Raw genomic sequence first — 23,725 nt, 5'->3', positions numbered from 1 at the left:
AAAATTAAGTAATGGTTAAAACTATCAACAATTTTCTAAATAAAGGACATTGACATAGAATAAGTTAAAAAAAAACAGAAACAAACAAAAAAATCAAAGGGGGCATAAAAATGAGTGTGAAACAAACTATCTATAGGTTCTCTTTAAATCCTATATTGGAAATGCCATAAAACAAGTTTAGGAGGAAGAGATAATCAAAACAAACTTGCTATAGACATGAATCCAGAAAAACAATTCCAAATTACATCACTGTGTCTTACTTAAGAGAAATGTAAATTGTCATAGTTCATGAGGAATTTGATGCTACATTTAAAAAAATAAACACACTATTAAGAATGACAGAATTGAATTGTTTCATAAAATAAACTGATATAAGATTTAGGAAGATCAACAAATGAAGCATGCACAGCATTACTCATGGTAAGATGTAGCTTTCAGAAAATCCACATTGTGTTAAAGTGTTGTGAAAGTGATTTTTCATGCCTAAACAGATGAATATAGTTCACAGAACAAACATAAACAGTAAATATGTGTCACTCTAAGGGACTTAGCAGCAAGCACTCTGTGGCAGTAAGATCGAATGGCAGGTTCTCTATAATCTCATACATAATACACCTAATTTGTTTTCAGTTCAGTTGAGAAAATTGTGACTAACTGAAACAGTTACAAACATTTGTAGGAATAATATATCTGTGAAGTTACAGAATAAATATAAGTAGAGTTTAAACTTCGTAAAATCCAAGTCAAGAGAGAAATCACTCAAGATGAAGGTAATTATCTAGAAAAGAATCAAAGGCATGACTTAAAAATGTTTGATTTAGAATTTAGATAAATGTAACATATAGAAGATTTAGGAATAGCCAGAGTAACCAGTAAGTTACTTTAGTATTATTGGATCTTCAGATTTTTTAATTTAATTTATTTTTAAAATCATTTTACAATACTGCACTTGAAAACAGAAGTCTTAGAGTATTATGTAACTTTCTGAGTGGGACCTCAAATTGAAGAGTGGTATGCACATTTTTAACTATTTCTTATATGCTTGTTTAAGTATTTTATTTTCTAAGGTTCTCATCTCCTTTGACATTCTAGTTTCCATAGTTTCTCTATTTGCTGTTAGCAGGTAAATTTGAGATATACTTCAGGACAAAAAAACCAGCTCAGAATTAGCAATAGGCTTTGAGATTGAGCAATTTAAAATTCCTGTTTAGTTAGTGTTCATAGTATTTAAAAGTAACTAAATCTAAGCATAATAAAATATACTTTATCAACCATCCATCAAACAAATAAGGCCACAAGAGACTGCATCTCATGTGTTTTCCCACAATTGAACACCTACTAGCTGTTGAAGGGATTCAGAGTATGCCACTACAAAATGTGCCACTTTGACAGGATTTTTTTGAGCTGAAAACAATTGAGGGGAAGCAGACACACAAAAAATTCTGTCCTCTCCTTCTTTACTAAGAAGGGCAGGAGTATTCTTAATCACCAGAGAGAGCTCTAGACTCCTTATCAGCACCAGAGTAATAATCTACCTAACAAATCTTACTAAAGTAGCCATTATATTCTGTTAGTTTCCCCATTATATTTGCCTTTCTACAGTTTGCCACCCCGAGGTACCTAAACTCCTCTTCCTTTTTCTTGTCACTTTTCTTTAAGATGTTATGTAAGCCCCAAGTTCTGACCACCCCTTTGTTACCCATCACTAAATTCTCCCCCATGTATGTGCCATGCACATGTTCACGTGTTAATAATTTTTCTCTGGTTCATCTGTCATTTATCAGTTTGTTTCACAGGCCCAGACACTGAATCTAAGAGGCCGAGGAATTTTTTCTTCCCCACAGTGTAAGTTTTGATCTCCACCTCTTAGGAACTTGCTGTCTGATATATAAGGAGGGAGTTACAACAAAGAATGATCTAGCTATAATAATGATATGAATAGTTTGTGAAAACAGAAGAATGAACAACTAACTGGTGTGTGTGTGTGTGTGTGTTAGTTACCAGTTAGAAAACTGGTTATGACTTAGAAAACCACTTTAAACTGGTTCTTTAGTGAAACAGAAGGCTTACCATCCTATGAAGTTTTGGTTTCAGTTCTGCCCAAATTAGCAAAAGAAGACAGAGAGAGATTTGTGGGACTGTATCTAAGCTTAGGATCAATTTCTCCCATGCCAAACATTATTTGTTAAAACCAGGTGGTCCATTCTCTATTTTTAGTAGTAGAGTCTCTTTACCCTCAACACATTGCTATTGCTAAGGATAAGGTTAGTTTCAGTGTAACTTGAAGGGGCTTTGCTGGTTTTTTTCCTCATTAAAAGGTTTTGTTTACAGCACTTTTCTTCGTAAATGCATTTCTGTGGTAATACCCAGTAACGTGTTTCTGTCTACTGACCAGGTAGACTAGATTATATTACTGAAGCAAGCTACATTTTTCAGTTTCACGTATCTTAGTTCTATGTCCCTCCTATAATCTACCACTTGTTTCCCTTTGCATTTTATCATTTCCCAAATTAATTACACTAAATTTTAGGTGGACTGAAAGTTGATATGCTGAAGGGTGTTTCAGACCTCAAAACATATCTTAACAAAGCAAAACAAATTATTTCTTTAACATTAATGCTCCAAAGAAGAATAGACAAGTGCTTTATTTAATGAATTTGTTTGAAAAATCTGAATTTCCTTTAGTCTTTCTTCCTCATTCCCTCAAAAACTCACATTTTAATATCACACCACTGAACAGACTGGCTTCTTTTTCAGTCATTGTTCAGATACATTCTAGTCTCATGTCAGTGAACTCATTTTCACAGACTAAGCAAATTTGAAAGCTCAATATTAACCTCATTGCACGTTTATGGTATTCTAGTCTGTGGTGCACATTTAAACACAATGCACTTTTATTAATGGAAAACCTGAACCATGCACTGAAAAATATACATAAAGATTAGGCTCGCTCCAAAATAGGCTCCTGCTCCATTACTTCTCATTTTATTATATTTCAGGAACCAAGAAACAATTGAATTGAACTTAAACAGTATTTTCCAGTAATAAAAAATATTTAATCTCTGAATTAATTTTTCTTCCACTCTAAAATATGAACATTTAAATTTATTTTCCAGAAAATATGAAACATTGGTCTAAAACTCGTAAGAATTCTGTTTAGAATTTACCTAACCCACTTATGGATATGTGCTGATTTTCCTTTTAGTCCTAGTTCTACACCTGATTAAATAAAAACCACATAGCTAAATTGGTGGGTTATGTGTATTCAGATCTAGAATAGCAACTTCTCCATTTCTCTGTTTCTGGGTTTTTATAGAATAAAATATGTAAAGATTTTATGATTCCCTGAGAATGGCACTATGTAAAATGTAAGGTATTATTACTCTGAGCAGTGCTGTTTAAGACTTCGGAGTTCTTTCTTTCTTTCCTAATAGAAATTATGGGTTCTGTTTCCAAAAACAGCCTATACACACAAAATATTGCACTGAATTTTAGGGGAGTTAGTGACCCTCCTGGAGACTTCCCATAGTCAAACTCCAGGTTACAAAACTCTGTTCTGGAAGGAAAGTTACTTCACCTTTACTAGGCAGGTACTGTTTACAACGTGCCATGAAAGATTTAAAGTAGCATTATTTACACTATAATGTGAGTTAATAACTTAACAGAGCCTGCCTGAATAATGGGACAATAGTGCACACATGGAGCTTCCAAATGGTTAACTTATCTGGTGACTTTCTCAATGTGGAGCCAGAATTCGACCCAGCAAAGTAGTACCTGAAATATGGTTTAGTTGGTGTCAAGTTGTTCATTTGACAAATATTTACGGAGCTCCTACTTTGTACTAGGAATTGTGTGGGCAATGAAGTTTGTGAAAAGTTTACACTTTGAGGGTATGAAAACTTACATGGGGTATATGCAAACATGTAAGGAAGCAATAGTGACACTAGATGATAGGTATTATGATAGATGTAAGTAAAGGTAACTAATAGACTATAGAGGGCATCTGGAAGGGCAAAAGGCGGCTTTCTAGGTGAAATAATGAATAGGCCAATGCTGAAGGATGAATAGGAATGAACCTATAGGTATTAAACATGCTTGAAAAGCCAGCATTCAATAAGCCTCCTCACAAAAAATTGCAGTTCTCTTTCACTTTCTGTTCCCCAGTCAACCTCTTCCAGTGATACATGCAGATTCTTTAATGTGTTTACCTATTTATATTAAAACAACATGCTTAATCTACTATTTTAAAGTTTTTGCATTTAGGCATTATCTTTTGCTATCCCACTATGGTCAATGAGCATTTTGCTTTCTTTAATTAGCTTACCATTCCAGCTCTTGCTCCTGGCCTTGGCACATACACAGGCATGCACAGGCACACACAAGCTTACTTTCCATACCACCTCTCACCTTCCCAATATATGTGTTTATATTGTATTCATATTATTTTCACTATGCAGTTGCAATTATGTACTAAGATATAATAGCTTGACCTTAGACATTTTTTGTCAATATTTCTGATTTGTTTTTATAGTTTTCTCTGTACTTATCATTAGTTCAACCCTAAATTATACCCTAGATATGTGAATTTACTCTGAAGGTGCTCAACACATTAGTTACTCTTACCAGTTTTTCACCTTCTTGAAGAACTCCATCCCTGAACCTTCTGACCTACCACAATTTGGACTGGTGGCTGTCTAGGCCTGCAGTCCAGCTGTCTTGTTCAGAACTCCCTGAACAACCTACTTGAAATTCCCTTTCTTTCTTGATTTGAATTCCCTATTTTTAATTTATCAAGTGAATGATAAAGTATCATCTGAGAAGTAATTCTAGAAGGTAAACCATTCTCCTGATTTTTTTTATGGCCTTATTTTCCTAGGATACGTTTTCCAATAGTTTCTTTAAGAAAGGATAAAGAGGAGGCAGTATTTTGAGACATTGCATATAGTACTCTCTATTAGATCTTTTTCTCAGTTTTCAGATCACCGATTCCTTGTCTTCTTGCTTCCAGTGTAGCCATTCAAAAGACTGTTGCTTTTCTAATCTTGGCCCTTTCTTTTTTCCTTGCTGAAAGTCTATACATTCCTCTTTTTGTGTCTGAAGTTCTGATTTTTAAAAATCATGTGCCTTGCTGTGTACCCATTCTTTATCCATTGTTCTCAGCACAGTGGCTCTACCTGGAAATATGTTCAATTCTAGAAAATTTTGTCACTTTTTTTCCCACACTCTTTTACTATTTGTTCTACTTTTTCTGTTTCCAATCTCTAAAATGCCTACTATTCAGATATTGAATCCCCTTCAATATATTAGTTGCTAGGGCTTCCATAAAAAAATACTACAGACTTGGTGGCTTAAATAGAAATTTATTTTCTTACTGTTCTGAGGCTGGAAGTCTCCTGAGGCCTCTCCTCTCAGCTTGCAGATGGCTGCCTTCGTGTCCTCGTGTCTTTCCTCTTTGCTCTTGCATCCCTGTCTCTTTGTGTGCTGAAATTAGCTCTTACAAGACACCAGTCAGATTGGATTAGGGCCCACCCTAATGGCCTCATCTTAACTTAATCTGTTCTTTAAAGACGCTATTTCCAACTATAGTCCTATTCTAGGGTACTAGGGTTAGAGCTTCAACATATGAAATTGGGGTGAGGGACACAATTTAGCACATAGCACTCAACTTGTTCAATTTGGATCTCTTATTCCCCATTACTTGGTCTTTGGGCTCTACTTTTTGGGAGAGTCCTTGACCTTTAATCTTCTAACTTTCCTATTAACTTTTAATTTCTAATGTCACACTTTAAATTACTAGAGCTTTATGTTTTCATAATACTTCTTGAGAAGGCAGTTTTTGTTTTTAGGGATGCAAGTCTCTTGTTAGTAACATTATAGTTGGGTTCTTTCCCCTACCTTTTCTTCTGCTTACATAATGTTTTCTCCAAAAGTATTCTATCTTTAACATCAACTGCTTCCCTTAATTGTCTGACAGTCCACAGGACACTTAAAAGTTGATGAAAAACTCCATACTCAGGGATGAGCCTTGTCCATAAGCTTCATGGTGAAATGATTCCCAACTTTGGCTGTTTACTACAATCACTTGTAAAATTCAGAAAACTTCAGATGTCCAGATTTTATGCCAGACAAATTGAAGCAAATTCTCTGGGAGTGGAGACCAGGTAATAAAATATTTTAAAACTTCCCAAGTGATTCTGATGCACAGTGAGGGTTGAAAATCACTGTTATTGAGTGACTTGATGGACCAATTGGACTCCCAGTGTGAAATCTTATTTTCTTTCCTCCAGAAAACTGGAGATTGTAAGCTTGGCTTCCAGAGTTCTGGGAACTGACTGTGATGTGTTGGGGTAAGATAAGGTTGGAGCTCACATTTCAGTCTGTAAACTTTCATTTAATACTTCTCCATATGGTGTCCCTGCCCAGCTTTTTATCTTTTCCTAGAGACACTGTTTTGTCTTCTCTAGAGAATAAACAATATTCTGCTGGATTACAAAAGGGACATCCACCAAACTGTGTGGGATGGCTAGTGCTTAATAAACCAACTGTTTAATATGTTTTCACATCCCTTCCTCCAATTCTAGAGGTATCTGACTTCAATTACCAAGTCATTCAGAGTTCTGTGGTAAGTTTTTACCACATAAATGAGTAGAAAAGGCTTCTTGACTCATGTCTGTTATCTCATTCTTCAGAGCCTCTTCTTACAGCTTTGGTTTTTCTAGCCCAGTCTCAGGGTAATCAAACTTTTTATATGGCTTCTGGTATTCTACAAGGGACTGTTCCAAGAGGAACTGGAAGCTGCTAGGGCAATTTAGGACTAATTTTGCAACATTTTCACTGTATTCTGTTGTTCAAAGCAGTCACACAGCCCATCAGATTAAAAAAGGTGAAGAAATAAACTCCAGCTCTTGGGAGTAATCATTCTCAAGCTCTCAAAGACCTGTTTTATAATGGAGGTTCTTGACTTTAAGTGACAAGGGCCAAGACATTCTAAGCAGGCAAATCCAAGATATTCATCCAGACATTTATTAAGTGCGTATTACATTGTCAAAGAAACAAAAGTGATTAACACAAATTCTGCTTTCAAAAAGCTTACAATATAGTCAAAGAGATGGCCATAGATATGATATAAAAAACTCTAAGGTAAATGCTGTTTAATGTTATAAAACAAAGATTTGTGAGAACAGAGAGAAAACAATTTTGACTGAGGGCAAAAAAAAATTTTAATTTCACCTAAGTCAGACTGGTTGAATTTAGGGAAAATAAGCAGAACATGAAAACAAACACCTGATTTAGCATGTCTGAGAAACACTGTAAGTCTTGTGTGGCTAGAACACAGGATAAAGAGAGTAATAGGATCACATGTATCATGGTAACTTTGGCTTTATTTTGTAGGTGCTAGAAATTACAGATTACTAAACTAGGAAAATAGAGTTGTTTGTAGATTAGATATAGATTAGATCTATAGGTTAGGTAAAAAGCTGACAGCACAGTCCAGGATATGGAAGTAGGGGGTTGAAAATACTGTAGAGGAGATTAGCTAAGAGGCTCCTATAATAATCCAGGTAAGAAATTAAGTTGGCCAGAAACCCCAAATATATATTCAGAGGTTAACTGGTTGGGAAAATTCTCAACTGAATATAAACAAGCCAAGTAAATATCTTAAATATTTATAATTTATTAAGTTTAAAGAAATACAACTAGTCTAAATTATTCCTGAGTAAACTGTAACTTTAAACAACTAGAAAATTAAATATATATAGTTAAATACTGAGTTGGAATATTTTATGACTTATAAAGGTTTCATCTATATTATTTCTTTTAAAAAAAGTACATTATGTTAACTCTATCAACTATCTGCACATAATTTAAGATTTTAAGTTTTTCCACCCATGCTCAAAATAAGGACACCTCTAATCAACATTTTATAAATAGCTGACGCATTTTCATATAACACCAATTAATTTTATTAGCCTGAAGACACTAAGTGAAACATGGCCAAAAATAATCACCGTGCATTTACAAAACAATTAGTATATTATTTGCTGTGCAGTCAACTATTTATTGAGCACCTCCTATTTTACAGGACCAAAAACATGTTTTGTTACTTTATGGAATTCTCAAAATCATCCTTCAAAATAGGTAACATTATTTTCTAAATGAGATGAGAAAACTAATAATCAGAGTGACATAAACTTGCTCAACAATGTAAACAACATATTTAATTAACTACCAATTTTAAGGGATGATCTATTTTTCACATTTCTGTTGTCACCACTGTCTTCACTTTTGTGCTTTTCTTAACTCTGTATGAATATAAGCAGTATTTTTATTTACATGACCATGACTTCTCTGTCCTACTAGTGTTCCTAAAGTCATCACCACATATCTGTAACTTCTTGCTTATGAACCTTAATATATGTCTAAGTGGGAATACATAGTATTAAGTATTACATATCATTCTGGAATTTAAAAATGACACAAGCACACATTTTAAAAGACTATACATATTAAACAGACACAAACATGATTTCTAAAATATAACAGTATATATTTTTAAAAATAAACCTCATTAAAATTTTTGGTTTATAAATTATAACCTTAAATACAGGATGTTAGGCTTAAATGACTGCATTGTGATCATCTGCCACATATAAAGTACTGAGTTTAAAGTACTCTCCTAAGAATTGGGCTAATGGGTGGCTCCTTATTTTAGTTAAAACTGTAATAAAATTATAAAAGTATTTTCTTTTATTACAGATTAACTACAGCCAACAGGTCAAACAACAATTTAATACTGAGGGTATCCCAATAGCTAATAATACCAAATTCTAGCCAACATCTAATATTACATAAGTATAGATTACCTTATAGAAAAGTTGTTCTACTAAAATAACTAGAAAGGGAAGGAACTATAAAGAAACAAATTACATTACAGATGTAGTAATTGCCCTTATTTTGATTAAAGATTGAAGCTCCATCATGGTAAGTAATTTACCCAAGTCATTTGCCAATGGTAACTGGGACTGATAACTGAGCTTAACTTCTATTCTGGGTTCTTTTTACCATATCTGTAAAAAGCATCTCTCACTTTATGACTTAATATTATTTATTTACTATATTTTAACTTTAATTTGGAAAATTACCAAGTAATGAAACTTTTTTCTCTATAGCCCAACAACTCTTAAGTTTTCTTCAAAAATGAGCATTACAAGAACAGAATGCAGTTCATAACATTAGAATATTTTCTTAGCTTCGTTAAAATGAGAACTTCATAACGGGAGAAAGTTCACATTACATATAATTTGGTTTGGCTGATGAAAGCTTATATAGTCATTGCTTTAAAAGCTCCTTACTTTATATCATAGTAACTTCATATGTTGTGAAATGGTTTTCTATAATCTTGACATTTTCTTCAGATAGCCAATTTTCCTGTTTTATCTGCCTTATAAGAGCTTCCAAAGACTTCAATCTTCCTAGAGTTTGTTGCTCTTGTAGCTCAAGAAGAGTTATCTTTGAATGTAGTTTAGAGACTTTCTGCCAAAGATGTTCCCTATTGATATCTTGTCTGCAGTAAGAATGTTCAATTTGTAAAACTTCTGTCTCATAATCTACATCCTTATATAAGGAATCTTCAACATCCATGTCTTCCATTCCCATGGTTTCTTTTTGTGCAGGCTTTGAAGAATTAATTGTAGGTTTTGAATTTTCTGTGGGTACGAATATGGCAATAACAGACTCTTTATTTGTATTTAATTCTTCAACTGTTTGAGTAATTGTGCTCAGTAAGAATGGATTTTCCTGTGATTTAATTTCCATGGAATTGTTTGTAAAGTTTGGATTAGCAAGATGATTGGTAGTTATTTCAAGCACTTCTTGGGTTTCCAAAGACTGATGAATACCTTCTGAATTGGAAGTTGTCAAAGTAATAGTTGTAGAATTTAGATTATCAAAAGATGCATGAAAACCACTTATACTTATGTCTTGGTTAACTGATGTTTCCAAGGCAGATTCTAGTTTTCCAATATCTTGTTTAATTAGATTAAGAGTTATTATGTTATTTTGTATATTTCCTATTTTTGGAACTGGCGGCCTCACCAAGGCAGATGAATCAAGTAATTCTGTATTCTCAGGGAGGACTTCTGTGTTAGGTGTATTTTTCTTTGGCTCATTTGATGAAAATGATTCTTCTGACTTGGCTTTTAGACACACTTTTTTCTCAACATCTAATTTTTTCTTCTGAGAGTTTTTTTTGGAAAGGTCTTTTTCCTGGAAAATAATATTTTCAAATTCTAAAAAAGATATTCTTACTGAGTTTATCTTCTTATTAGTTAGCACTGAATATTTAATTCCAAGTTTGAGCAGTATACTAGCCAAGCAAATTTATTTAGCTAAAAAATGTTCTAAATTATAGCAAATACAACTTAGTGGTTCTGAAAAATCATTAAGCATATTCAACATATGATAGAAACATTTCAAATCATTCAAAAAGCCAGTAAAAAATCTTGGGTTATGAACTTATGTTAATAATGATTAATGTATGCATTGTTTTTTGTTGCTTACACTATGCTTCACGATGTTTAAGTTTTTAAAAAGTTGTCACACTTTTTTTAAAGGATAATTTTCCTTTTTTTCAAGTATCTGTGTTCCCAGCAGTTATCTTTCCCTCTCACTTCCTCTACCAGATTATGTGCCACCTGCAAACTACCACCTTCCTCCACATCATTCCCCTCTCCCATATACCCTGCCTCCAATACCTGATTGTCTTCAGGCAATGAAAATATTGTTGGAATTGCAGTCTGTTTCAAATATCGAATACCCCATCTGATGTCAAGAGAGTCAGGAGTAAAATGGTCACTACACAGGAACTGGTATTTACTGGGAACCCATGAATCTCGTTTCATATTCTTTAACCATTTTTCAAGTCTTTCTTTGTCATGTAGAGGAAACCTGAAATTAAAAAAGGAAAGCTTTGCTATATTTTTATAATTCTGCCAGATTCCAGACCTGCCACTTATGCATCAAGTGCTGCAAAGCAAGGCAACCATCTCTACCATGTGAGAGCACCTTCACGACAATTACTATCGTATCCCTCTGTAGTGGACTAAGATATAGGATGTGTAGCCAAAGCTTTTGAGAAGAAAGGCTGGTAAAACAAAACTCAGAGTTCCTTCAAGTAGAATACATATGTTCCAACAAAGGATAAAATCTATTCACATTTTCTGTGGATGATGTTTTATTTTCATTTTCTTACGTAGTTTGCCTAGAACTAGGAAAGAGATTTGTACATACTAAAAAGTCCTATTTAAATGTATTTCATATTAATACTAGAAGTCAAATGATTTCTTGTCTATAATTCACAGAAATATTAAACATTAGCCTCTTATATACATTAATATTTTTAAAATTAGAATCTGAGCAAATGATTTAGCTGACAATAAAATGAATACCAATGAATACAACTACTATTCCATTCTCTCTACCAGAACCACCCTCAATTCTACCCATACATAATTCAGTCCAAGATTTTGAAATTTCTATAACTAATACACTGGGAACTCTAAAATTTAACTTCCAAGAAAAATGACACAAGAGCATGTTAAAAAGGACACTCAGATGTTTTATAATATGAAACACATTTAACAGAAAAGATAAAAGCCAGACAGCTCTTTCTTTATATGTGCTCTTCCACTAGTGACAATAGGCTTAGAGTTGACTCTAACACACTGCAATGTGGTTTATAGGCAAAACTGGACAAAGGGTAGAATTTAACAGAAGACTTTTTCTACCAGTCTTAAAGGTTTGGATGAAACTGTATTAAACAACAGTTAACAGTAATTTATACTTCTTTCAATGAATTTACAAGAACACAGTCCAAGAGTATATTATACTCTTTTTGGTGTACCTAAATTCTGCTGGCCACAAATATGTTCATACCTTCTCTGTTATATCTAAAATGAGAATACCTCTTACAGTAGTTTTTTAATGTAATTCCATGTATAAGGGTGCTCTTTGAAAATTATTTCTTATGGTACTGTATACTAAGTTATGAACGAACAATAAAACCATTTTGTATCTACCCTTATTTGGTAAATGAACTGCAAGGCTTTCTCAACAGGTAGACCTCCAATAAATCTCCCAAAACATGTTTCCTAAATGACTTAGTATCTTGATATTAATTCATTTGTTTCACTGATATTTGTGCTTCACTCTTATTAATTCCCAAAAAAAACCCAAAACAATCACACTAAAAAGGTGAACACAATCATGATTAGCCTTTTTATTTATGGCTACATAACAATTTGCTTATAGTATAAGCAAACACAGGACTTTGTTTTTATAAGACTTTGCATCTTTGATCTTAAGTGTAACTTCCTTTCTTGTAACGTCTTTACCAGATTTGGTATCAAGGTTATGTTAACCTAATAAAATGAGTTGGGGAGGAAAAAAAGATTCATAGTATAAATTGGACACCATTTGTATATATTAACTAAATTCTCAATATAAATTTATAGTACAATTTGCTATAGTGTAGCATTAACAAATTGAATTCTTCAAGTTTTGTGCTATTAGGGGAATAAAACTAAATTTTTATTTGCACATTATACATGGAATTTTAAAAACTCAAAATTCCATTTTCAGTAAATTCGTATTTTAAGAAAAAAAAGTCTTTAAAATTGACATCCTCTGGCATTATTTTTCCCTCCTTAAAAATATTAACTATGCAGGCAAAGATTAATTTCAAAAATTGAGAGTATGGGGTTATACCTCCAAAATCAAAGGCCAAATAAACCTACAAAATATGGGGCTAAATCCTAAATTTGCTACAAGCCTTCTCAGAACTTGAGCTATTAATACACCAGCATTACCCCCATCCATTGGCCATAAATTGGATTTTTTCCCCAAGAAACCTCTGTATATTGGCTTCAAGAGGAAACAATTCTAGAAATACTGCCATATGTGCATTATTTGGGGTTATCAGTTTTTTTCCAGTAGTTAAGATAATGAAAAGCAGCTGAGTCATTAGTGAACACAGAGCTTCAGGGCTAAAGTAGAATAGGCTTCAGAAAATGGGAGAAAATTCAAAGAAAGTAAAAGACAACGAGGTTAGAACTAAATGAATTATTTTAGAGTTTAAGAGAAAAATAAATAGAATATTCTAAATATGCTGATTTTCATATATATTAAGCACATAGTGAGAGCCAAATGCTGTTTTACCTCTATATACACTAACTGTGAGTTAGGTACTATTAATATCTCCACTTTACAGATGGGAAATCGTAGGCATAGAGAGTCTAAACAGTTTGCATGTCATTCATCTACAAAGTAGTGGAACTAGGATTTGCCTGGCCTCTAAATTACTATACACTATTGTTTCCCTGTTCTTCTGGATAAAAATGAGTACTTCCACGGTTTCACGGAAATATTTTGTGGCACTAGTAATTCGGAATAACACCCTGTTCTCTGTATGAATTAAGAATCCAGAGAGACCTGAGTATGACACAGGTTACAATTCTGGGTCTGGTTATGTTTTGGCCACAAAACTTTCAAGGTTAGTTATCTACTTTCCGAAAGTCTTCAGTTTCTTCAGGATAAAATGAAAATGTGTATCATCTATGCCACCTAACTCAGGAGGTTTAAGTTAACTTCGCACCTTCTCTCTTGGCAGGTCTAAAGCATGTGTACCTTAAAGTGGTAGTTGACGGTCAGAAAAATGAGGTCAAGTGAGGGGGAAAAGCTCCGAAAACCATGGAGCACCAGGCAAGCTTCACTTGCCTGCGCTAGCAACACCCGAAGAGGCTCTTGGGCCTCACCACGAGCCGACACATCCTCGGCTCAGGAAGGACATTTCTCAGTAAACTAAACTCTACCAGATTACGTTCATCAACCCTTCAGGGGCTCCTCCCGCGCAGTGACGGCCCACGCCTGCAGAACTGAGAGCGAAAGGTTTATCGCAAAGACACGCCAAATCCCGGGCCTGAACGTCACCCGACCGCGGCTCAGGCAACGGCTGACGCGTCTGCTCCAGCGACAACTTACGGGTAAAAACTCAGCTTCCGATCTTTATTGTTTCGTCCTCGGCGGTTCTTACAGCAAATTGCTGCGCAATAGCGGGGCATCGTTCAGGGGAAGCCACCTCAGAGCCGGGCAGGCGAAAGGCAAAGACGACCTTCCTCGCTGAGGTGGGACCGCAGGTACAGGCCGCCAGAGCCACCGCGCCTGCGCCGGCATGGCCCGAACCGGAAGACTTCGCCACCATCGACTCACTTCCGCTTCGGCGGCCTTTAGCAACACATTTTCGGGGGGTTGGGGCCGGAAGTGACGCACAGTGTGATCGGCGACAACAGTTTTCCACGTGCGCGTAGGCGCCAGGGTCAGGTGGAGAGGCAGGAGCCAATAGAGAAGCGTTTCGTGTAGGTCTTTTTCTGAGGTGGCGGCGCCTGCAGCGGCGTTTCGCCAGTGGGGAGCGGGGTGAGAGGGGACGCGGCGTCTGCAGCGGCGGCAGGGGCGGGAGGTCAGTGTCCGAGCCGCGGTGGGACGCGCGCCGGCTGCCGGAGGCCGCGGTGAGGGGCCGAACCTGAGTGGCTGTGTGGAGCCGGTCATCAGCCTCGCCAGCCCCTCGGCTCTGTGGAGGAACAGCAGCGGTGTGTGGGTGCGGATGAGGGACGAGGCCGGGTTGCGAGGGCGGGGGTTAGAGCGTCCCCGTGGCCTTGGCCGGTCGTTGCGGCATGACTTGGACTTGGTGTCCGCTGTGGTAGTCTCAAGGCTTCGGGCTGCCTGATGTTTTTGAGGAAGGGAATAGGGAAAATGCGTGTGATATTTTGGGTTGTACGGCTGGCTTTCTCCGACACCGACAGCTCTTCCAGTAGCTGGACCCGGGCGCGGACAGCGCCGATGGCGGCGCCTTGACGGACAGGGCGTCAACTGTCTGTCGCCTTTGGGAGGAAGCTGGACCTCCAACCCGAAGGGCCACCCGCAGTGGGGAGTAAGGCCCACGCTGCTTTCCGGTGGGACCCTCTTGGGAATGAGAAAGTCAGTATAGTACAAAAGTCATTCTACTAAAAATGGGTCAGATATTAAACCTGAAACTTTGGAGTAACGTTTACTAAACGATGAGGCGACTCCCTGTCAGTTTTAGACCCGTCCTTTGACTAGGGAACAACCTGCAGTCGTTGGGGTGTTAACAGTGCGCGCTTGGTTTGCGTTCCTTAAATGAAAGGTTGTATTTTATCCTTGGTACCCGTGACTATGAGTAACTCTGGAAAGAAATAATCTATCTGCTAATTACGCTCAGGAAAAGGCCACAGGAGAGGAAGGCAGGTAGTTTCCACAGACCATAGTGTCTTTCGTCAGCCTTGTTATGTCATCATAGGTTACTAAGGACTCTTTTGGTACAGTGTTCAAAGATCACTTCTCTTTGAATCCCAGGTTATTAAATCTATACTATCAAGAATTCTAAGTTGAATTCTAAGTTAAAACTTATTTAAGGTCGGAGAAATATTTTAATGACAAATTAAGTTTGAAAATAAGAATTTAACTTACCTAAACAAACAGAAAGTTCATTTTTTCTGGCAGCCTTAACAGAAATCTTTTATTAAGAGTTTTTAACAAGTTCTTTACCCATGTTTTTTGGTTAAATATTTGGGATCTTCTAATTTTAAAAAATGATTACATTCTGTTGTGTTGCTCTGTCAATATTATTGTGATACTGAGGTTCTCTAGTAGTCCTTGGCTTACCTTGCTGAAATGAAATTGTGGAATTTTGTGTCTTGCTGAATATTGTCTACTCTTTATGTGACCACAGCATAAGTGGAAAGGCAAAGCCAAGAAAGATTTTTCTCAACTTGGTTGAATTATATTTGCTCTTAAGAAGGTTTCAACCAATTTAGGAAAATAAAATTTAATGGGAATAGTACAAGATACTCTAAGTTTAACGTATTGGTGCTGCATTAAGTATACCTTGTATCTTAAAAGTTCATTGAGTTTCTTTTAAAACAAATGTGTTTTAAAGACCAGCTCCATGGATACAATTTATTTTCTCTTCTTTTTTAGGATATTAGAAATGGCTACTCCCCAATCAGTGTTCATCTTTGCAATTTGCATTTTAATGATAACAGAATTAATTTTGGCATCAAAAAGTTACTATGATATCTTGGGTGTGCCAAAATCGGCATCAGAACGCCAAATAAAAAAAGCCTTTCACAAGCTGGCCATGAAGTATCATCCTGACAAAAATAAGAGCCCTGATGCTGAAGCAAAATTCAGAGAGATTGCAGAAGGTAAATTAATAACTATCTCTGAGGTCTCTTGGGTATTAACTAATAAAGGAATGGTAGCTAAATGTGTATATATTTGAGGGTTTTATGGAGGTGGGAGGGGGAGTGGGATCCACATTTAGATGCAGTGAGATTTTCAAGATTATTTTCTTATAACTGATTCTTTAACTCAAATGGGCAGATGAATGATAGTATATATTTTTATTCGCATAAAGATCTAAAAATGTTGAAAATGTATTATTTCATTCTTTTATTATTTATACAGCTGCTGCTTATTTTTTTTCTGTCCGAGGGAATTTTAGGTACACAAAACTCAAAACTAACTTATGAAACAGTTCTTACTAAGTATAGAAATTAAATATAAAAATATTAAGTATACATAAAATTTAAATAGACTTAAAATACCGTTTTTTCTTTTCTTCTTCACTTGATCTGTATTTTAAAGGCACATTTACCTTCAAAGGAAAAGTATGAAAGAGATTTTGATACAAGACTAGTTCTAAAACAAATTGCACCTTCTGAGCATTGGTAGTTAATGGTGGGTGGAGGTAACTTAGTAAGGAGTTAAACATTTTCTTCAACTGGTAAGGAAGTGAAAATTCTGAATTCTTCTTAATTGGTTATTCTTGACCATTAAGTTTTTCAGTACAAGTAATGGTTTTACCCAAGTAATGTGAAGAATAGCTCTGTAATTGTGGCCCACGTGTATGTTTTAAATATTTGTTTAACAACTATTTATTGGATATTTACTAGGGGTGGCATTGTGCTAACTGCTGATAGTATGCGGTGATCAAGACAAAGTTTCTGCCTTTTGTAACTTAAAACTGAACTTTATTCTTAGTTTTTGTAGTGTTTTGGTTTTACTTGTGATGTGAAATCCTTTTCTAAAATAGAAGGTTGAATTCACTTATTTGAAGAAGTTTAGTTATATATAATTTAGATTTCCTTCATATACTAAAGTATTTTTATTTCTTTCAGCATATGAAACACTATCAGATGCTAATAGGCGAAAAGAATATGACACACTTGGACACAGTGCTTTTACTAATGGTAAAGGACAAAGAGGTAGTGGAAGTCCTTTTGAGCAGTCATTTAACTTCAATTTTGATGACTTGTTTAAAGACTTTGGGTTTTTTGGTCAAAACCAAAACACTCGGTCTAAGAAGCATTTCGAAAATCACTTCCAGACACGCCAGGATGGTTCCAGTAGACAAAGGCATCATTTCCAGGAGTTTTCTTTTGGAGGTGGACTGTTTGATGACATGTTTGAAGATATGGAGAAAATGTTTTCTTTTAGTGGTTTTGACACTAACAATCGGCACACAGTACAGACCGAAAATAGATTCCATGGATCTAGCAAGCACTGCAGGACTGTCACTCAAAGAAGAGGAAATATGGTTACTACATACACTGACTGTTCAGGACAGTAGTTCATTCCTTTTTTTGTTCTCACTAAACCCAGCTAGTTGACTCTTCTTTAATATCTTTGATGCAAAACAATTTTCTGTGAACTTTTTTGACAAGTGCATGATTTCACTTGATACAGCTATTGAATATATTTAAATTGTTTTCAACAAATTCAGCAACAGTAGAGAAATAGCTAGTTATTAATTTCCCTGATTAGGAAAGGTTCTTTAAAATAGATATTATAATTCTGACCTTTTATTTCTGCTTGCCCTTGGGCTTAGTAACAATGGCCAGTTTTATTACCCAGAAAAGATTGAGTTTGCCTGATAAATATGTAAAGGTTAAGCTTTAAAAGTCATTGTAGACTAAAGTAGTGTGAATTTGAATAATTTTTGCAGTGAAACCTTTATTAAATTAAAATTGCATGCTCTGTAGCATCTCTGTCTTGGGTTGCTAAATGTATGTGAAACTATATAATTGAGTCATTCAGCAAAGGATAGCAATATCTTGGTTAATTTCCACTGAAAACTTCAGAAAGGTATGGTTTAATATTTACCAGAGAAACTATGCCTTTCTGCAGTAGAATTGGAGAAAAGGAAATGATTATGTTGCTTATCGCCATTTAGGCTGAAAGAAAGTTGAAAACTTGACAAAATATTGGCAAGTGATATGTGTTTGGTTCCTGGTAAATAATTTTCTGGTGTTGAAGTCATAGCTTCTTTACACATCTTTTCACATTTCTTTCTTAGTTGTTGGTACTCTAGGTCTTCATATGGATTTATGTATTATATGTGGTTCCTCCTCTTTGCACTCATCTTTAGAGATTGACTAATACCTCATTCTGTTTGTAAAAACAGCCAGTAATTTCTGTGCAACCTTACGTGCAATATTTTTAAATCCTAAGAAATGTGTGCTTTTTTTTTTTCAGATAGACTTCTTTAGTTCTGCACTTTTCCACATTATACTCCACGAGTATTAATCCTATGGATACATATTAAAACTAGTGAATGTCTCATACAACATTGCGTGTGAGTGATAAAAATACACTATTTACAATATGTGGTGTTCTCTGTTGTCACTTCATTGTTAAACATTTATTCTACAAATCTGGACATAGGGTGTGTAAATTGATAATAGACCATATTAAGAAGTTACTTTTGACTAATCTGAAAACCCTAATAGGACCCTGTTTCATTGCCATTTGGTAATTTCTCTTATCATTCCCCCATCCCTCATAAATTTTGGTAGCTTGAAGATTTTTTAATTATAATTTTCATGTATTTGCTTGCTAGGAGCAAGTATTCTTGCCATTGGTTTTTTTCCTCTTTAGGCCTGGCTGAGAAAAAGCAGAGACTGCATAAAGCTGTATTTGTTATAATATCTTTAATTTGAAAATTGTGAAAAAAATGAATTTATTTTATTTATATATCTTAGTTATTTCTGGGAAGTTACACCTACAACTTTTGTTTGATAATTAGAAAATACTTTGAATTTTGGTCTGAAGGCTATATCTGTAGCTTGTCAAACAGAAACAAATGAGGAGAAAAAAGGCCATTTTAAAATCAGGATTAACGTTAAAGATTATTTTTATATCAGCATCTTTCCCGTTTTTCTCCAGGGTCTGATTCTTTTCCTTGTCTTTCCCATTCTGAACATTTATTTGAGCCACTTTTTTTTTTTAACCTCCCTTTTGGCTCTTTGGCATAATTTTTGCAAGGAAAAATGAAACATTAATCATAAATAGGCAAAATACAAGCCAAATATCAAGAGATATTTAGATTACCTAAATCTAGATGTGTGTGTGTGTGAGTAGTTTGATACATAAGCAACTGGAAATTAGATCAGTAATCAACATTAAAGTTTCCTCAATAACTTAAAACTTTAAACAATTTTTTTTCTTTATTGTACAGATTTTATAGGTAGAAAATGAAAAACTAAGAAATGTCTACACTACAAATCAGCACATGAAATCTATCAATCTTCCTTTTGGGAAGAAAAATGACTTAATCTTTTTCTTAAACTATTTTCATGTTTTCTGGATTGAACACGTCTTGAATTGGGGGCACACAGTAGTAGGCGTGAGATTCTTTTGATGCTCCATAATTGGCATAATTTACTCCTGATTTGATGGGTGACTGTAGGCAGTTTTGTGTTAGGGGTTTTAGGTCTTCTCTGAGAGTTTTGTGAGAATTCAGGTTGCCTGAGGTCAAACATATGTACATTGGGAACCCCTGCCCTTTTGCCCTTTTGTTTTCCCTTAAGGTAAACTGGTATTGGCAAAACAGTTTTTTCTTCAGGACAAGGACTAAGAATAACTTCAAAGAGATTATCCCTGGGGAGGCTCACCAGTGAGGGTATTGGGGTGCCAATCAAAAGGAAGAGCAAAAATGAAGTCAATTTTCACTTGGGGATGGAGAGAGTGCTGGTATGTAATGGCAGCACTCCACTTCCAGAGTATCCTTACTTGAAAGCATCCTTACTTGAAATTTGTGTGTGGTATGGAGCAGGTGGGAAAGTAGAGAGTTCTCGGACTGCAGAGAAATAGAGCTCAGAGTGGGTTTTGCTCGTAGCAACTGGGGAGAAAAGACTTGGGCGGAGTACATGCCAGGCCAGAGGGGATTGACAGAGGCTGGCCTGACTAGCGAATTCAGCAGGCTGTGAGCTACCATCGGAAACAATAGCTTCTGCGTGACCACAGTAGGGAACAATAACCCTGCATGACCACCTACAGGGCCCTGCTGGTTGAAATGTCCTGACAACTGACCGAACCAAAACTCTTTATCAAAAAGGAGATCTAATGCAGGTATACATAACTTCTGAGGAAACTGCTTTTCTCTGAAGTTTTCTCTCTGTGCAGTTTGATATAGTCCTTCATAAGTACATACAGATATCCAAGGAATATCAGACATTTAAGGAAAACCAGTATCCAGGAAGAGAAATACCAATACCCAACCCTGACAGAAAGCAATGTATTTCATAGACTAGAAAATTTAAAATTTTAGTATTACCAGACTGAGATAATCTTGCATGAATAAATCAGGCACAGGTCCTCGTCTTACTTAATCTACTTACTTCACATTTCCTTCCATGTGATGATGTCAGGCTGGATGAAGCAATATGAATACACATTTCATTTATACTTAACATCAAATACAACCAAAGTCATTGGAAGATGGAGCAGCATGTGCATTCCCTACCATGCAGGCATTACTTAGACTCTCATCTCAAAATTCAGATTCTTCCTCTATCTCAGCTTTGTTACTCAAACTCCATCCCTGTGGGTAAAATTGCAATATTTCCAGAATATCTCGACTGGCCTTCGTGCATCTCCATATAAATAGGTGTTTCCAAGAGGTGGAGAGTAGTCTATCTCTTTTATCAACAGGTAATTACAGGGGAGAGCTAGGGCTTTTCTAGACTGGAGAGGCCTCCTTTTGCAGCTGGGTTTGAGAGACACAGGTGAGCAGAAGTGGATAACTGCTTGAAGGCAATGAACAGGTTTCTCCCAATTTATTTCTCCCTTTGACTGACTTCAGTTTCAAAGGTAATTTGCCCTGGGCGGGGAAAATATTTCCCCCTAGAATTACAATCCCCAGCTTCTCTCCAGCCCTTGCCCTATGATGGAACTGCCTAGTGAAGAAGAGCAAGAGTTGTCATCCCAAAAATGTGCCCCTTACACATAAAATATGCCTACTTACTGTTATTTTGTGCTGATCATTATTTTCTTAAATGTAGGCACAGTAAATGCTCTGAAAACCAAGTAGATGTTACCCTTTTGTAAGAGATTTATATTTATACAGGAAATCTATATTTGTAAGGGTGTTACCTTCTATACGAGGAAGAGGGGGATGACTAAATCTCTAGAAAGCCTTATCAATGGAGAAGGCTTGGACTTAAACCTGCTTAAGAACCGCGCTTGTTTGTTTTGCCTGAAATTCTCCCCAAACTGGCTCTCACCCAGCCCAACACCTTCTTTTGTTGTTCATTGGAGATAATATTTAAGGTGGTGGCTTGGGCATTTTAGGAGAATTGCTCTGTTCTCCTGGGTATCTCTCATTTATACAAGAGGTATACATGTTATTAAGCCTCTCTTTGTTTTTCTCCTGTTAATCTGTGTTTTATTACAGTGGCCTGGGAAAGGGGCATATCTCAGTCAAGCACCTAGAAAGGTAGAAGTAAAATTCTTTTTATTCCTTGATACTAGGTCATTTGCTGTGCATTCTAATTTATTGTTATTCACCATAATCATTCATAAAGGGTGCAGGTGCTTATGTTTCTGTGGAAAGAGACAGGCAATCATCATAATAAGTAAATTACTATGTAAAGTGATAAACTCTACAGAAAAAATGTAGCACAAGGGAGGGATATGGAGAAGTCCAGCAGGTCAAGGGTGTGTTGCAATTTTCAACAGGATGTTCAGTGTAGACCTCACTGAGAAGGTGAATTTACACAGACTTGAGTTCTTTGCATGTTTCTGTCAGTGGTGTGGATGTGCCTGATTGGGCAGGTTTAGGAGAGAATAGCAGCAAAATGGAGGACTTCTATACAAACCATTTGGAAGAGAATTTATAGTGAATACATTTCTGGACAGGATTTTTAACATGGATATTTTTAGTAGAGTTTCAATCATGACTCCATGTAGCGAATAGCTTTTCCTTCAGAATGGTGATCTATAGGACTTTCATAAGTATGCTGTGAGAAGAAATCATGTTCAAATACATTTGTGAAATCAAGACTAAGATGAAAACCTTGCTAAATATGTTTCTTTATAGGTGGGTGTGATACTGTGATTTATAAGAAATATATTTGGTAATTCAGATGGTCAAAGCATGTTTTTCAAGTATATTTGGACTTCATAGTTCCTGGCTTTCCATAGTTCTGGAATGCTTTCAAAAAACTCCTTCCCATTTTACTGGCCAGAAATATTCCATACTGTTGCATATTCATGCCTAAACCAGTCATGAACAAGGGGAATATAACCGCCGTCAATGGTTTGGGCTAGTTGAGACCACGCAGTGGGATAGGGGTCTGGGGCTATCCCTAAAACTCATGGTCTCCTGGTAAAGTGTTGATGACTATGGAAAAAAGTGCTGTATTAGAGATGATTAAGAGGATGGAGGGGAAGGTTGTGTGCACTACACACTATTGAATATTAAAACTTGAAAAAAGATTCCAGTGGTCTTGAACACTTTTACTTCCTTTATGATGTATTCTTTATCATTAGATATTTTTAAAGAGGATTAGGCTCTTCCCTTTGTATCCCCAAATGGTGGTTGCATTTTTGTTTGAGTTAGGAACCAACCTCACCTTAAATACTGTGGAATCTTGGCATTTAGGACAGATTCCAAAGTTCTATTATGATTTTTTACTTTCCTGAAGTACAAAATTGAATTCCATGCCTTACTAGTCTACCATTCAGGATATAGTCATTTATGTAGTAAGTAGGCCCAGACACCTATTCAACATCTACATATCAAAATATCTTTGAAGAGTTTGTATTCATCATTATGCAGGCATTTTAAGAGGGAAATTATTTGCTAAATGGTGTTCACTAAATTAGAGGTAAAAGTCTCTTCTGTCAAAATCAAGGCTATTCTTTACATGAAGATGATCGCTACCATGGCCCGTTTATGTGATCAAATCTTTGCCAGCCACCCTTATCTGTTCTGCTCCAGCTGGCCTCTGTCAGACCTGTTTTCCTCATTTATTTGAATACTGGTTTGAATTTTTATCTACTGGCTTGTAGGGAGTCAAATTTGCACCTACGTTATTTCCCTTAGCCTTAGTCCCGTCAGCTTCGTAGTTTTCATTTTCTCGCTCCCCCTCCCCCACCCCAGTCTATGCTGCTGAGGTCCCAAGGATGCCACGTGGGAGTGTTTTGGATTATGACACATTATGTACTTATCACTCACAGAATTAACAGGTTAAGTCAGTTTTGCAAACCCATTCAGCAATTCAAATTTTAAACTTCATTTCCTTTTTATAAACAATCACTTGAAGAAGCATTACATGATTCATTACATATATTAGGGAAAAGTCATTAA

At 35.8% G+C, this 23,725-nt stretch overlaps 2 protein-coding genes across 5 annotated transcripts; one reads left to right on the top strand and one right to left on the bottom strand.

Annotated features, from left to right (window-relative positions):
- Positions 1 to 7,002: 7,002 nt before the first annotated feature.
- On the bottom strand, positions 7,003 to 14,249 carry THAP5 (THAP domain containing 5). The gene is made up of 3 exons (XM_017640254.3): positions 14,038 to 14,249; positions 10,755 to 10,947; positions 7,003 to 10,266 (listed from the first exon to the last, which is right to left on the bottom strand). The coding sequence occupies exons 1-3, from the start codon at positions 14,115 to 14,117 to the stop codon at positions 9,355 to 9,357; spliced, it is 1,185 nt and encodes a 394-aa protein (XP_017495743.1). The 5' UTR covers positions 14,118 to 14,249; the 3' UTR covers positions 7,003 to 9,354.
- A 77-nt stretch (positions 14,250 to 14,326) lies between these two features.
- DNAJB9 (DnaJ heat shock protein family (Hsp40) member B9) lies at positions 14,327 to 18,739 on the top strand. 4 transcript variants are annotated; one of them, XM_037027298.2, is made up of 3 exons: positions 14,327 to 14,411; positions 16,051 to 16,277; positions 17,253 to 18,739. In XM_037027298.2, exons 2-3 carry the CDS (start codon positions 16,061 to 16,063, stop codon positions 17,702 to 17,704), a joined length of 669 nt encoding a protein of 222 aa, XP_036883193.1. In that variant the 5' UTR covers positions 14,327 to 14,411; positions 16,051 to 16,060; the 3' UTR covers positions 17,705 to 18,739. The 4 variants fall into 4 exon arrangements, with proteins under 4 accessions (XP_036883193.1, XP_017495749.1, XP_017495750.1 ...); XM_017640260.3 differs by lacking the exon at positions 14,327 to 14,411 and adding an exon at positions 14,434 to 14,650; XM_017640261.3 differs by lacking the exon at positions 14,327 to 14,411 and adding an exon at positions 14,435 to 14,642.
- The last annotated feature ends 4,986 nt before the right edge of the window (positions 18,740 to 23,725 follow it).

Source organism: Manis javanica, chromosome 6 (genome assembly GCF_040802235.1).
Source record: "Manis javanica isolate MJ-LG chromosome 6, MJ_LKY, whole genome shotgun sequence".
NCBI classification, from domain to species: Eukaryota; Metazoa; Chordata; class Mammalia; order Pholidota; family Manidae; genus Manis; species Manis javanica.
Note: the sequence above shows the minus strand (reverse complement) of the source record. Positions and strands in the feature narration are given on the sequence as shown.

What these genes read in the sequence shown, in the direction of transcription:
- THAP5 (XM_017640254.3), bottom strand. Translation starts at nt 14,117, where the DNA reads ATGCCCCGCTATTGCGCAGCAATTTGCTGTAAGAACCGCCGAGGACGA. An exon ending in CGGAAGCTGAGTTTTTACCC is followed by an intron (nt 10,948 to 14,037) that starts GTAAGTTGTCGC and finishes TTTTAATTTCAG; the next exon opens with GTTTCCTCTACATGACAAAG. An exon ending in CATTGCCTGAAGACAATCAG is followed by an intron (nt 10,267 to 10,754) that starts GTATTGGAGGCA and finishes ATTATTTTCCAG; the next exon opens with GAAAAAGACCTTTCCAAAAA.
- DNAJB9 (XM_037027298.2), top strand. Translation starts at nt 16,061, where the DNA reads ATGGCTACTCCCCAATCAGTGTTCATCTTTGCAATTTGCATTTTAATG. An exon ending in ATTCAGAGAGATTGCAGAAG is followed by an intron (nt 16,278 to 17,252) that starts GTAAATTAATAA and finishes TATTTCTTTCAG; the next exon opens with CATATGAAACACTATCAGAT.